The 15,740-nt window shown below is 38.3% G+C and overlaps 2 protein-coding genes across 2 annotated transcripts; both read right to left on the bottom strand.

Annotated features, from left to right (window-relative positions):
- Nucleotides 1-4,527: 4,527 nt before the first annotated feature.
- vrtn (vertebrae development associated) lies at nucleotides 4,528-8,481 on the bottom strand. The gene is made up of 2 exons (XM_028439986.1): nucleotides 8,155-8,481; nucleotides 4,528-6,273 (listed from the first exon to the last, which is right to left on the bottom strand). The coding sequence occupies exons 1-2, from the start codon at nucleotides 8,464-8,466 to the stop codon at nucleotides 4,528-4,530; spliced, it is 2,058 nt and encodes a 685-aa protein (XP_028295787.1). The 5' UTR covers nucleotides 8,467-8,481.
- A 3,976-nt stretch (nucleotides 8,482-12,457) lies between these two features.
- LOC114457866 (uncharacterized) lies at nucleotides 12,458-15,109 on the bottom strand. Its single transcript, XM_028439987.1, has 7 exons — nucleotides 14,996-15,109; nucleotides 14,638-14,904; nucleotides 14,279-14,572; nucleotides 14,161-14,202; nucleotides 13,437-13,544; nucleotides 13,161-13,207; nucleotides 12,458-13,088 (listed from the first exon to the last, which is right to left on the bottom strand). Exons 1-7 carry the CDS (start codon nucleotides 15,051-15,053, stop codon nucleotides 12,978-12,980), a joined length of 927 nt encoding a protein of 308 aa, XP_028295788.1. The 5' UTR covers nucleotides 15,054-15,109; the 3' UTR covers nucleotides 12,458-12,977.
- Between the last annotated feature and the right edge of the window lie 631 nt (nucleotides 15,110-15,740).

The following is a 15,740-nucleotide window of genomic DNA, read 5'->3' as shown; positions in this document are numbered from 1 at the left end:
GCCCTTTCTAACTGTCATCATGAATAATAATCTCAAAGCAGTGGGTAATGCCTTTCAACTCAAGTCTGCATTTACAAAATTCTTCTTGCCGAGTCCCTTCAGATCTAAAGCAATGTCAGCCACAACAATGTGCATAATTAGGCATTAAAAACACAGAATACTCATGGAGAATTCAGAGAAAGCATCATGTCTCCCTAACTGTCGCTAACAATGCAGAACTTCATTTCACAGGCAGACGCACACCTCGACAGGGATAGATTCTCGTCGGTCTCATTGTCAAGTCAAACGTGGAGTTGCATCGTCCCTGAGAGAGCGCCCTGGTTTTAACTCAGCAACACTTCTTTGATTCTCCTCACTCCAAGATTTGAATAAAAGAGATATTCTCATCCCACGTCTCATCAAAAGTCCCTTTGATGTGATGTTTTCTCTTTTGCCACCTACGGTGGAATGATGCTCAATCACAGACTGCGTCTGAAGGAGGTGACCAAGTTATTGATAATGTTTGAATGATGGGAACACTTACGCAATTTGGACAACGCAACCACAAATCATCAATATTCAGCAGGCACAGTCATCAAAATAGAAGCAAGTGTAAATCAAACGAGGGGAGTTTTGGCTCCTGTTTTGACATTGTTGGAGGGTGAAAATATCAACTCGAAGGCTACAGACGGGTTTTTAATTATTCCCGACGTAGACATAACCAAATATGACAGCTAATAAAAAGTTCCCTCTCAGCTTTTACATTTTTTAATTTGGATCTGGAGCATTTAGTTGTGAGACGACTTTGATGAAAAACTAACAGCCACTGGTAAACAATCATTTTTTTATTTTTGCTGCTGACATCAAGCCAGGAATGCAGTAATGCATTTTGAAGTTGCCACTCATGTAGCTTGTGAGAAGGTGAAGAGCAGCAGAGTCTGATCTCAAGCAAAAAAATGATACCCATTTTTTTTGGTTCAACAATAGAAATCAGGTCATAATTGTGTTTTTTAAAAAAATGTGTGTCACTAAAATGTTCAGTTGTGAAAATTTACATTTGGTTTGGCAAGTTTAAGATACATATTCCTACGGCATGTCTTCTTCTTCTTCTTCTTCTTCTTCTTCTTCTTAGCTATAAACAGCATTATCGTCTGATCACCTTTGGTTGTTTTAAGCTTATTCCCTGTCTGCATTAAGAAGGATTATTGTCGTTGATGAAGTGAACATAAAAAGTATCTTGAAAAAAAAAAAACCCACCTTGAACCAAATACCATAAACTGTAGTCACACACCATGTGACACGTGTGTTTTTGTGATGGAGGTGTGTGTGTGTGTGTGTGAGAGAGAGAGAGAGAGAGAGAGAGAGAGAGAGAGAGAGAGAGAGAGAGAGAGAGAGAGAGGTGAACTACTGCCATCTAGTGGACAAAAATAGCCACGCAGCTTAACGTTGCTATAACAACTGCTGCTATATATACATTTAACAGAATACCTTAACCTAAAGTTTTATTCAACATAGGAAGTTTACCACAGTTTTTTTTCTTCTTTTCTTTCTCGGTGTTTTGCTCAAGTTCCATCGACGACACTTTGGCTTTAAAAAGTCTCCAAGTTCACAGTTCTTAAAGACCACAGTTCCCACTTTGCAGCCCTCAATGTTTTTGTTTTTTTCATTCTATTTTATTGAAATGTATTCTGTGGCTTGGTGCAGTGAGAGTTCCTTCTGTCATGCATTCACGAAGATGAACAAAACAAACAGTTTTAATTATGATTTTGCATGTTTGCTTCGATAAACACCAGCAGATTCACAAGTAAATCAGTGACTATAGATAATCTAAACTAGATGTTGGACACATTAGCTATTTATTAATAGATTTCCACAAAAAAAGGATCATTAGCTGGATTACTCTTATTACTAATTTAAAAAAAAACATGTTTGGTGTATTTGGTCATTCACATTTCAAAGTTTCAGATTTATTTTCAATGTTTACTGTTAATGTAAGACTATTGATAGAGCAATGGTCATTAAAGCTTATGTTATACTAGTATGATTGGTTGCTTTATTTAAAGTGTTTGTAATTAATTTATATTTATGTAATATATTTGCAGAGAGGGCTAAGACTTTCATGTATTGTATTGAAATTAATGGAAATTACTGTGGGCGTGCTTTTCTAAATTTGTTTACCTTTAGATAGACGAATATTAACTTTGGATATGGACAGCATAATGAAGCAGGGAGACTGAACAGAGAGGTGGGCGACTAAAAACATGATTGTGGTTTAAATTAAAGATGGACCAAATGGAAAATAAGGCATTAGCTTGATCAACGCATACTCAACTATGCCTTCTCCTAAATAGTTCATCTATAGTCGAGGACATCACATATAAGAAAAAGGTGTTCAAATAGATAGCAATACATATTTATTCAGAAATAAGAAATAATTGAGCAATGTGCATGTGTGTTATGTTTTATTTATATGCTTCTATACCTGTAACTGGAACCATTTCTATTTTGGATGTATACGCCCCTAAATAACTTATTTCCATAGCTTTTTGTGAGGATCGAATGTCCAGCAGTGCTAATTTATTTTTATTTTTACCTCGTCTGCAGAAGCTGTCAAAGGTCAACACTACAAGAAGTGCTTTCTTTTTTAAGACAGCATTGCATGTATTGTTATTGCAATTAAATAAATGAATTTATGTTATTGCATAATTGTGTTTATTATTAGACACATTAGGCTATTTTAAATGTGCAATGTCTGTATTGAAACACCAATTGTCAATATAACACTGTGTGGACTAATAGAAAACTAAAAGGTTATTGAAAATACAATTAGCAAATTATTTCCATACAAAACCTATTTCCCCCAGATTCTTTTACTTAGCAGCCTTTTAATCAAACCCGAACAAACCTTTCATTGACAGAAATTACATATAAAGCAAAACCTTTTCTTTAATTCTGGATCTGAACTTTAAGTCCTTTTTAATAAAAGCCCATGTGCGCAAGTAATAAGAGTATTTGAGATGAATAAACATTACCAAATCCTATGAATATAATCCAAACACATGCAGAAATTTTACCAACACCCTCCCACAAGAACTATGTAGTGATACCCAATCACTAGCTGCAGTTTCAATAATAGTCTTAAGACAAAAAAAAAAAAGGTACAGCAACACCCATCCACCGTACCAATAGTCCTCCCCCACGTCCCTGAATGTTCTTGGTTTTATCTCCAACACCTCTGTCTCCATGCATACAATTAGCCCCCTCACCCCTCTTCCTTAACCAGCAGCTTATTAGCATAAGCACAATAACTACAGAGAGAAGCAGCTTTGGGCAAAAACCATTATACCATTCCCAAAAATGGCCATTTTCTGTTACTGAAAAAAACTTAGCATGGACTAACGTGACCTTGTAAAACTTCGGAGGCTCAACTCCCAAGAGTCCAAAAAGCTCAAAAGTGTCTTTAAATGAGTGAAACGTAATTAAAAACACCAACTAAAGATGTTACTTTAGGAGTTATTAATCATCTTGTTCTCATATTTAGACTGACCTACAAAAAAAATGTAAGCAAAAGCAGGAACGCAAAAATGTGGTTTTGACAACACAATTAAGACAAAAACAAAAAAACATAACTAGATTTTGGTTGAGAATTTATTCATATGAAGGGTAAAGATTTTCCGAGCGGTCAGTATTAACAGTAGCCCATCAGACACATAATAAATACAGAGCACAGTAAGTGTCACTGATTATACAGAGGCAGTTCTTCAGAACGCTTCAATCTGTGCAGCTTATAATGGCAACTCGTACAAAAATGAGGTAGTTTTGTGAAATGAGGGAATCGGTACATGTTTAAAAAAAAAAAAAAAATCTTCATTACATTCAGTTGTCGAGCTGAGTTGTTGAACAAGTCAGATGTAGCAGCAGAATTTGTGGATTATGAGCAAAACATGCAATAATGAGACCTTTGCAATGTGAATACACCTGTCAAAATGTTTTTTTTTTGTTTTTTAGGTATTTTCTTGCAAAAAGGCACATTTCTTTTTTTTAAAAAAAATAGGGTTTTGGTTTATATGGAACAACAAGAACTGCAAAATAGACAGAAAACAAGACACTTTCAAATGAGTACAAAATATAGTGTTTTTTAAATCTATAGGAAAAAAACAAACATCCATCAGTATAGCAAAACATCAACAGTATCAGTGAAAAGTAAAAAAAAAAAAAAGTCTTTTTTAATGGCTCCAAGTCCACTAACAAAGGAGAAAAGGAATGACTTCAAACAAAATACCACAAAAAAAAAACTGCTTTGAACTGCCCTTTGCCTGGAAGGCAACATGCAGGGCCAAACTGTCTCACTGCTCTTGTTTCTTTTCTCATACATCTAAATACCCAGGAGGGCGTCATTATCTGCTGTGTCCCGTTGACACTGAGCTGATGTGATGAAGTCTTTATGGATTGTTTTCAACAAGCTGCCAGAAAAGAACATTCCCATGCCAAGAGGTCCGTCAGCAAAAAGTGTTGCTCTGCAGCAATTCAAAACAAGCTTTGCGTCAGTTAGCCGTGAATCAGAGAAACCCCATGATGCAAAGCGCGCTTCCACATGTAGTACGTTGAGCGCGGCGTGAACGGAAAGTAGGATCGGAACTCTTTGAATGTGGGAAAGGATTTTTCCTCAAAGCGCTGCTGTAGGAAGAGCTTGGCATTGGCCTTGAAGTTGGCCAAGGAGACCATATCCATAGCAAACATCTGCTCATGCACAGGCGCTTTAATGTGAACCATGGATCCTGGCGGTGGATGATTCAAAGCTGGCATGATGGGATTCTGCATATTTTGTGGGCTCTTGAAAAAAGTGGGCATAGATTGGTTTTCCACACTTCTCTCTTCCATCATTTTCTCTGTTTCGGTGTTCTCTGGACTTTTGTGGACATTGATCTCTGCAATATGGCTGACCATCTTAGGCTTGTGCTTCCAGCCGTTGCGCCACAGCCAGTAAAAACACGGGGACATGGACGGGAACCTGAGCTTGAACTTGGTCAGTGAGCATTTGGACTTCAAAAGGTGTGATTTGGCAGCTTCTCTCAGCTGCTTTTTGCTGATGTACGCCATCCTGAAGCTTTTGTGTTTTTGTCTGCAGATCCTTGGCCGAGGGTGGCTTATGCGAGACGGGATTGGGGATAGACTTTTGGGGCTGTGGCTTTTGTCTGCATCCGAGCTGTCCTCACTGCTGCCTGCACTGCATTTATACCCTCTGTTAAAGAGCATGGCTTCTTTTCTCCAGTTGTAATAAGTTGATCTTGAGATCCCAGGGAAGCTTCTCTTGAAAACTCTGAAGGGGAAGGAGGTGTTCGTGGCGATGCAGTTCTGCAAACGGCGCTTGGCTTCAGCCATGTGTGCTAAATTATTAGCCCTCTCTATATCTATCTTTCCAAGACTGAGGCCAAACATACTGGCAACACTATCGTGGTGGTCTGAGTCATCCTGCTTTGCTTCAGGGGATGACCAGGCCTCCTGCTCTGTACTCTCCCCTGGACTAGTATCTTCTGCAGAGGTGGAGAAGGTTCCTCCAGATTTCATGAGTTCATGCTTCCAGTTGTAATAGGATGACCTTGAGATTTCAGGGAAGATTGCTTTAAACTCGTGTAAAGAGACGACTTTGCCCTCCAAGAAACAGGCTTGTAGGAAATACTTTGCATCGTAACGGATGGCTGACTTCCTGCTGTGATCTTGCGTCTGCCTCTTCCAGCGGTAGAAGGTGCTCTTGGTGATGTTATACTTGTCCTTCAGGCTGTGGAATGATGGCTTCGAGTTGTGGTTTGGTTGCTCGTCACTATTGGATGGCGACACCCTCTGCTCACTGAGCGGGCTTTTCAACGGGGGGTCATCCATCCGAGCCAGTGCAACAAAGTGATTGGGCCTGAATGAGCCAGGCTGCAGTGGGCCGGACCACATGACGTGGACGGTTGGTGGCACAAGACCTTCCGGCAGAATCCTCGGTCGGATTATTCTATTGAAATAAGGTCTGATCTTAAAATTAAACAAAGGGTAAATGGAGTAGATGTTAAACCGCAGGACTGAAGACAGGGCATATATGTGCCACATGTTGGCGTAGGAGCCAGGGAAGCAGGAAGCTTTCACGTCAGCGTCAAACATAGCCTCCAACACTGTTACAGGTAGATTGAGCATGTCTGCCGACTCCTCAACAGACAGACTGAAGCGAACAGCCTGGAGCATCATTTTGGAATCAATCATCTCAGATAAGTAGTATCTCTTCCACAACACCATTTCCACCACAGTTCGGACCTGTGAGTAACAGAAATGACACCAAAAATCAAAATCAGGTATGTACCAAGAAAAAAATAATTTGGGCAGTTTTTCTGACAATACTATGTTATTATTTCGTGATACAATGATATTTAGGAGCTTAAAAAAAACATTCACGTTTAATCAAGCTAAGCTTATTTGGAAAAATATTGTTTGACCAATTTTCTTCACGGTTCAGAACTTTACCAACACTCACAATATGCTTAGCAATAGAAAGCTGTTGCTACTGCCAACCATTGATAAAGTGATAGATTGGTGTTGCAAAAGAACAGATTATTTACACAAAAACTTCAACGGACATTCAAAAATATAAAACTTTTCATGGGAATTATTTATTAGAATTAACCAGAAAATGTGAGTACATTTTAAATCAATGATTCTCAACTGGTGGGTCAGGACCCAAAAGTGGGTCACGGACCTATACTGGGTGGGTCGCGGAGAGCTGGTCAAAAATAAATTAATACTTAATATCTCTCATGTTGGACTTGTCTTTTATTTTGAAAGAAACTTTTATTTTGAGTCATGCTGTGAAATGCACGTTACACAGGAAAATATATAGATTTATGCTTTTAAAAAGATTATGTGTGTGTATTTTCAACAGCGATTTTAGAAAAAATAAATTTGGTTGGCTGAACTAAAAAAAAAAAAAAATCTGGGTTACGATTTAATAACCGTGGACCAGTTGAGAACCCCTGTTTTAAATAACTGATGCTGATATTTGAAATGCTACATTGACTATATTTAACATCCTTATTAAGGGTCGATCTTCAATTTTGAAAATTTCCTGTAAATTCCTAATAATTCCCATTGAAAGTTTCCAAAATTAAAAATTCTAGGAATGTTGCAACCTTAGTAGAAAATTTGTTGGTTTTGAATTGTATATTTTGAATGGATTCTAATGTTTATGTTTCAATATGACACAGGTATTTAAAATTCCTCCAAATTTTCAGTTAATTTCAATAAGGTATTTTGACGAAAGGTTTATACTTTTGAGTATTCGCAAAATTCTCTAGCTTTAACATTCCGCAGAAATGTACTCCTTTATGCAACCCTATATATCAACTATTGATACAGCATATTTGTTTTCAGAGGTGAAAGTAACTGATTAAAATTATCATGTTACTGTAATTAAGTTACTTTTATGGGTACTTGTACTTGTAATTTTACTTGTACTTAAGTACGTTTTACATTTCTACACCCAACCATTACTGAGTAAATTATTATTTTTCATTTTGAAATGATCAACGGACATTGTGAAACTACAAAAAATAAAATAACCAGACAACAATCAAATGCATCACATCAGTGGCAACCAATCAGATTAAACGTAAAGCATTGTACCAAAACAGCAATGAATGCTGAGAATTTTTTTTTATATATACATATAATTTTGAAATGACTTCATTGGTGTTATTTAAAAAAAAAAAAAAAACATTTAACAATATTTAATACAGATACCTTTGTGAAAAGATAAATTAAGTTCCAACTGTGCAAGATTTGGTTTCTTCCTTTTTAAATTTACAGATGAGATGTTTACTGTATGCAAGGGAACCATGACAAGATTTATTAAGAAACTAGTAACTTTTACTTTGAGTACTATTTAATTGAGCTACTTTTTACTTGTACTTGAGTATTTTATGTATGACTTACTTGTACTTGTGAGTACAATTTCAATCAATTCCTCTTGTATTTCTACCTGAGTAGGATATATCAGTGCTCTTTACACCTCTGTGTGTTCTTTCAAAATGTCTGCCTTTGACTAAACATCCCAATCTTCAAATACACATTTGTTGCTAGAAGGAATATTACTTTTAGTGGATTACAACCTAGATATTTATAATGTAAGCTTCATTTTCTTACCTGTAGCTCCAAGCTAAGTTCAGTGTTACCCGTTAACAGCATGCTAACTGCATCAAACAGCAGATTGCCTTCTCCATTGCAGGACAGAGGCAGCAGGCCGGCAGGAGCGTCGGCTGGGAACAGACTTCTGGCTGCAGCGTCCACACCTGTCCACTCTGGGTAATTCTTACAGGGACACTTGGGGAGTTGGAAAGGAGCCAGAAGCTGGTACACCTCCTGGGCTACACAGGTCACAGCCTCCAGGCCCGGGCTGTCTGTGGCCTCCTGGAACTCCCTCAGAGCAGACAGCACCAGCTCCTGCCGCTGATTCATAGCTCGGGATGTAATGGGAGCTGGAAGAAGGGAAAGACACGTGAGGAAAGTCTGGACAAAGTTGATGGAACTATTAAGACATTTGGAAACAGACAGTGTTCTACTGTGGTTAGATGCTGGTGGCCATTACAACAGCTGCAGCTCAATCAAATCACTGCTGCACCAAGACAACTGATTCACCTGGGCTTTAATCACTGAATACCAATAGCACACGCTATACAGCTAATCATTAGGTGTGAAAGTCTGACCCCTTTGACCCAAATCTAAACTCTGCAAAAAATGTTCAGTTGTTGTTTAAAATGCTCAAATTTGTCTCTAAAAATAAGCCAAACTTTGAGCCACGATACTATTTGCCTTTTGGAGACTGCCTACCTTAACTCAACAATCAGCTTTACCATCTGCTTCTCCAATTGAACAGCACACAAAATGTGTAGTTTAAGCATATTAACTCCTGAATAGATGCAACAGAAAATATGTTTTCCTCACCCGGGGGCCGTAGAAAAATGTGTCCCCTAAAAAGGTTCCGCTCTGCCACCTATTCGATCTCAGACAATGATGTTCCTCGGCTCCTCGAGCCGTGCCTGTAGCTCCTCACACAGCCCCTTCCTCAGTGAGTCTGATAAGCAGCACCTCCCATCAGGAAATTGTCAGTCCTGGATTTGATTCCCCCCTCCCTCTTCTTTTGTCTGTGGGCTGTGAAATCCCACTCAGTTCCCTCTTCGCCGTCCTATCATCAAGCCAGGGTCAATTTCAATGTGAAGTGTTAACAAAAGCCAATGTGTTGCAGATCACAAGGAGCACAGAATTGAGCTCGTGAAGGTTTTTGATTGATTTGACGTTTTTCACCACGACAGGTGTTCACTTTTCTTTGTCACAGCTAAATGCTGGCAGTTCACTTTCAAGGTTATTTGCCAAGTGCTAGTGCATTTATCAACATTATTTTTTATGAACATATGAATGCATTGAGTCATCTGAGATACTTTTTCACATCTTTTTCCCATTTGACGAAAACAACAGCAGTTAGAGAACACATACCTCGGCCAAGCGCCAAATATCTTCTGGCCAGATATTCACAGTTATCTGGATCAGTGATCCTGGTATCATGATCAATCACACTTTAAGAAATGTATAGCCCCATTAATAACCATACAGTAAGTCAAAATGTCTGGGCACCCACATTTTCTCAGAAGAATTGCAATGAAATGCGCAATCCAGAACCAATCCGGAAGGAACTCCATGGGGTAATTGAGAAACCAACCCGACATAACTTAGTCAAATTTCATAAAGATCTCAAATATGACTTTTTTTCAATTTCGTCATTATTGAAAGAAAAAGATTTTTCTAATTTTGATCCGGATCCCCTCCAAAATGTTATGGAATCTTCCAATGGCGTAAGGTCTATCTTTAGCCTATCTACTCGCTAACAGACAGACAAACAAACAAATGCCGGTGAAAACATTACCTCCTTGGCAAAGCTAAAAAACTTTGTGTATGTTAGCTGCGATCTAGCATAAACAATGGAAAAACATGTGAAAAAGTACATTTACAACAAAGAAGTCTACAACAGTTTTGATGTTGAGTTCTCTTGAGTAGTTGTGAAGGTGTTTCCCTCAGAGTGTAGACAGTGTGGGAGTTAGTTTGTGGATTAGAGGCACTTTGTGTGCACATTGGCTCCGTGAAACTAGAGGATCGGCCCTAGAGCTGCTCTGCCTGTCTGTCCCCTGTATCACTTTTAACACCTCCTCTCTCCTTGGCCTTTTGCAGGTTTTCTGTAATGAAGGCCTTTTGTTCCACACACGCACAACAATCCCAGGAACCGTCCCCCCCCACCCCAAAGCCCTGCATTGTCCTTACAGTACGGCCTATCTGACTCAGACTTTTCCGCCCTTACACGCCGCTCTCCACTCTCCCACATTCACACACACCGGGGGGACAGGAGCATTTGGCCCCTGCTGATGTGTCCACTACTATCCTCACTGCAGACAAGCTGGTGCCCATTCTCACTGGGGTTCAAGGCCCCCCTGACCAAAAGCTTATCTCTTGTGTGTACAATGTGTAAATGTCGGGCTGAAGTAGTTCCGCAACAAGAGTTTTCTGTTATTTGGGTTTACATCTCACGCCTTGAATAAAGCCAATGCATCTCGCACACATCTCCCTCCCTCCCTTCACACTTTCATCCTTTGTTTGCTACACTTTAGCAAATACATTTACGAATACAGAGACAACAGTGCAGTAATTCAATTATCCTCAACCTTCAGATAATGCTTGATTATTCCAGGTTTCAGAGTCAAAGAGTGTTAGATGAGTGCATCAGAGACCTGTACCTGTATGAGCTTTCAGTCCACTAAAAATGCACCGAATGTGTTTTTAGATTAGGACGTGTGTTAAGGCTGGAGTTGCACATTCTCTGTACGGTAGTCTCCAGTTGAGGCCAAAGAACCTAAAATCTTGAAAAGCTAACTTAAATATGGATCTATTTAAATGCATCTAAAAAAAAAAAGTAGAGTTTTCTGCGTTTAGTAGCATTAATACTTTGTGTTCACCACTACCAAAGTCACAATTGCCTATTTATTGAAACTATTCCAGTGTCACAATTTCAGTTTTTTTCCGAAAGCCTTGGTCTCTCTCGTGATTGCTTTTGTTGTTTAATCAATGCACACACCAATACCAACTTATGCAGAATATTCTACAATATATTTTGTTTTAAATATTGAAGTTAAACCTCTATCACTTGTCTGCCAAGTTTAAACTATTTGGATGTTGTACGTTTCACAGATTGCTCAGTTTTGACCAGAGCCTTTTCTGATATCACGCCTCTCTCTGACACATCGTCATAAATTAATTGATAATAGTTCAAATGTTGTCAGGCTGGTCTGCGACTATCCACAGCTGTTTAGTGAGAGTTTCAGGTTTTCCCGTCTTTGTTCACCCCCTTCCATTTTCACGTCGGTGTTTGTGTTTTCAGCATCTCCTCGACCCCCACAGAGTTTCGGCAACAGCAGATCACAGGCCTTAGGTGTGTAGATTAGCTGTGCTGCACTGCACTGTGAACACAGTAGTGGGCTGGCTGGAAGCATTTAAAATGCAAATAGAGCAACACTGGGACTGGCTCCGGTGGCCACTTACCTGCTGAGGCTGCATATTTGTGTGTGTGTGTGTGTGTGTGTGTGTGTGTGTGTGCAAAACTGTTACTGTGTGCACTCAGGAAGAAGTTCAGAGCTGAGGAGTTTGCTCACCATTGTGGTTTGAGCCTTAATGGTGAAACCGTGCAGACGAACTCATCGCATGTGTAAAACTCAATACCAAATGTGGCCCACAGAATAATCCATTTGTAGATATCGTCCCTCCACATTCACAAATTTAATAAGACTCTACAGTACTTGCAAGGACTTGATTTTTTTCCATGACTAAAGCCATTTTTAACGGCAAATTGTCGAAAGAACTCTCATTTTTTCTCAAATCCTGCCATTTCTTACAAACAATCCCCAAAAATTCGACTAAATTGTACAAAAATGTATGATAAAATCAAGGAATAGTGTAGTAAAGATCCTGCAGACTGGTACCAGTCATTTATTGGTTTGATAGTGTCGATGTCTTACATACTGTATATATCACTTATAAAAATATGTGGAAACTAGGGCACAAAAATGTTGGAATTGCTCTTTTTTCTTGCCCAAAATCTGCAGCCCACTTGGGATCAAACTGCTTCATATTTGATCCCTGAATGAAGAAGCGTTTGACATGCCTGTATTACATTGATCATTGTGCAGGACAAACTTAAAAATGTGCATCGATCCTTTAAACATTACCCTGGCTTTGTTTTAAAGATGTTTAAAAAAGGTCCAATGAAGATTATGATCTGTGAACATCAAGTTTTTTCTACCCAAACAGAGTTCCTTGGCAAAGTCGTGGCCAAAACATACACACATATACACACTTTTTATTTTATTTTTTTTTATTAATTCTGCATTGATGTTTAAAATTGTGGTGGGGAGCACAAGCCTGAAACTAAAAACACCCTGGACCCAGAACCAATTATGCATACAGTTTGCATGTTCTCCCAGTGCTTTTATGCAAAATATCATCAAATATATTTTTGATTTAGTTAAATTAGAATCTAGTTAGCTTCAGGAGCAAATAAGCAAGGCTTGGTTTGAAAATGAGAAGTCACCAACAGGTTTGACATAAAATGTGAGATATGAATATAGCCTAAAATCTATACAATAATAATTACGAGCGTCATATGACAAAAATCTAGCAGAAATAGCTATTTAAAACAACTGTTGTTTATTTATTCGGGAATATGTCAAAATCTCACTAAAAACAACATTTAGCAAATACATCAATATGAACAATAGGTTGTAGTAAATAAAATATTTTTTTTTTTCTACAAGAATAAACAATAGACTGATGTATTGATATAACAAAGTAGTTTTATGCTTTACTTTTTTTCATAGAGATGACTGTTATTTGATGTCAAACAAGCAGACACGGACAGTAAATGACACCATTTAGTATCTGACAGCAGCATATTCTGTGTCTTCACACTCTTTAACCCATTTTCGGCCTGTGCCGGCTGGAAACATAATCTCAGTGTAGATCACGTCATTTATATCTGCCTCCTGGAGACAAAAAGAGATGCAAACTTTGTTAACGTTCAGTAAAATAAACTATAAATCACCCATAGGACTTACGTTGTTGGGATCGACTGTATTTAATGACTCATCTGAAGGCTGGGTGTCTGGAACAAAAATGAGAAATGTCAAAGAAAAATGCATTAACAAGAGGCTGAAATCACACTGAGGATAAAAAAAAAAAAGTTATATTATAGTTGCAGTAAAGGGATGTATGCAGCCAACATTATTACGAAAGTGATTTCCTTACAGACCACTGAGTACAGTTGTGTAAAATGTGATGTGAAACCTCTCCTGGAACATGATTTCACCACACTCGTGGCCTGAGTAACTTACTGGTTCTTGCTCGTCTTTTGTTCACAACAAATGCAGCAACCATAGCTGTCAACACCACACATCCCACCACTCCCACTGCAGCACCGATCACATCCTGCTGGTTATGCTCTAAAAACAAAGATCAGGCTGGATTATACAATCAAAAATATTGCATTGTTTCAAATACTGGAACATGAAATGCACACTGTGTTAATTTTGACAACTGAAAGCAACAAAAGTTAGATTAAAGACATCATTTACATAATTAAAAACTCAGTGAAAATGTTTCTCAAAACAAATCTCAATTCGGATTAACACAATAATTATGAGGTAGGGATTGGTTAGTTTGAAAGTCATCAATACCAAATTTCATAGGCGTAATTTGGGCAAAAGAAAAAAACTAGAACTAAATATATAGACAGTCTCTACAATGTTCCTGAATACGGTTCAAAATGCATGTTCTCACTCGATCACGCTCTTAAGGGATTAAATGCTTCTCAAATACAGCAGCATATCACAATTATCATATACTGTTTGAAAGCTTAGAATCTTCCATTTTTAACCATATAAACAATTCTAAGACACAACCGTAATTTAAACTTTATTTTTTTTTCACCATTTTGAAATCCAAAATCTTTTTCAGTCAGTCATCCGAAAAAAAAATCTTTGTTCATGTGTGCAGGATTAACACTAATCTATCAAATTAAACTCCTTACAGGTGCACAGCAGTGTGTCTGTACTTTACCTTGATGCTCTGGCTCAAATAGAATTCTCTTTCCTTTTCTTTCTGTGGATACAATCAAATCACTTATTATTTTTGTCATACAGTATTTGTCAAATATGATTGATCCGTTAGTTCAAACCTGGTAATCGGACCAAAAGCTGCACTGATGTTTGGACAATGTCCCCTACAGTCATCTGACACCGTACCGTCCTCGTCTGTGGGCTTTTCAGAGCCATGTGGAGCGTTACAGCACAAGGGGATTGATGCTGAATCTGATGCTGGGGGTCTTCTTCAATTTGTGCGCCACTCTCGTCCACCCATGTCAGTCTGACTTTTTGGGAAAGGTGGTAGCAGTGTTTGTATTTCACGTACTTCAAAAAAACACACTGCAGTGCCACGGGTTTCTCCGGTGTCAGTTTTAACACTGGAGCATCTGAGATGAGGAAAATATTATTGCAGTTTTTATTTCAATTTCAACATTATCCAACCCGTACTCACTTCTGTAAGATCTGACGACACCTGACTCTTTTCGGCATTGATGCCCTCCAACATCCTCCGCTGTGAGATCTTCGAAGGGTAGGTAGCACTTTGAGTCATCACCCGGTGACTCAGACGTCCCCATTTCACCATTACTGACGATACCAATGAAACCACCTGGCTTGGATGTGCCAAAGTTCCATAAATAAAAGCAGACGATATCTGCACTACAGGAATATTTGATATATCTGCTGTCTGCAAACACCAGGAAATCATTTCTGTGTGAACCTGCAGAAAAAGTAGATCATTATCTTTAAGTTGCAAAGATTTTTGAAATAAACCAAACATGACAAGAATGTGATAATGTGTCTCATTTTACCTGTGAGGAAAAGGAATGTCAGCAGGAGCTTTGGTACGACGCGAATAGCTTCAGTCATCTTGTGAATCAAATCTTCTCACTGAACTGAAACGTTCGTCTTCACACGTCTAAGATGTGCAAAGTTGTCACTTCCTCTATTTGGCAACATCGTGAAACAATGTCCATGGAAAGCCTTGCTATTTTTTTTAATCCCAAAATGTCACCCAAAAAAACAATCTGTTTTCTATTTTAATGGAAATTTGATGATTGTTGAAATCCACACCTTTGAAAATTCAAACCAGATATTGCAAATTATCGTGTGCGGCCAAGAAAAGGCCCTAAACTACTAATCAGGTTCAGAAATTCAGTTATAGTAGTTTTAGTCGACTAAAAGAATTCATGTTTCTAAATACACACAGATTTGATGTGATAAATGTGTAAAAACACGTCCTACGTCCACAAACACCAGCATCTTACTTCCTATTGGATCATTTACCGGCCACACAACAAAAGTAGGTTTGATTGGATGACTTTTCGAAAAAGAAAAATAGTTTTAATTCAATTTTAAGTTTTGTGGTGTTCTGTTTTTATTAGTTGATGAAAATATCAATATATTCTACGGAAGAGGATTAGGATCACTAAAAAAACGAAAAAACAAAGCCAGTAGTGGAAGAAAATTTTTTTTTTTTACGAGTTATAGTCTCCTTATTATCACTTAGCTAAGACTCTTGATACCAGGCGTGTCCCACCCTTGTGGGATACGGGG

Source organism: Gouania willdenowi, chromosome 24, assembly GCF_900634775.1.
Source record: "Gouania willdenowi chromosome 24, fGouWil2.1, whole genome shotgun sequence".
Lineage (NCBI taxonomy): Eukaryota > Metazoa > Chordata > Actinopteri > Blenniiformes > Gobiesocidae > Gouania > Gouania willdenowi.
The sequence above is the reverse complement of the archived record's forward strand: the minus strand, read 5'-3'. Positions and strand labels throughout refer to the sequence as shown.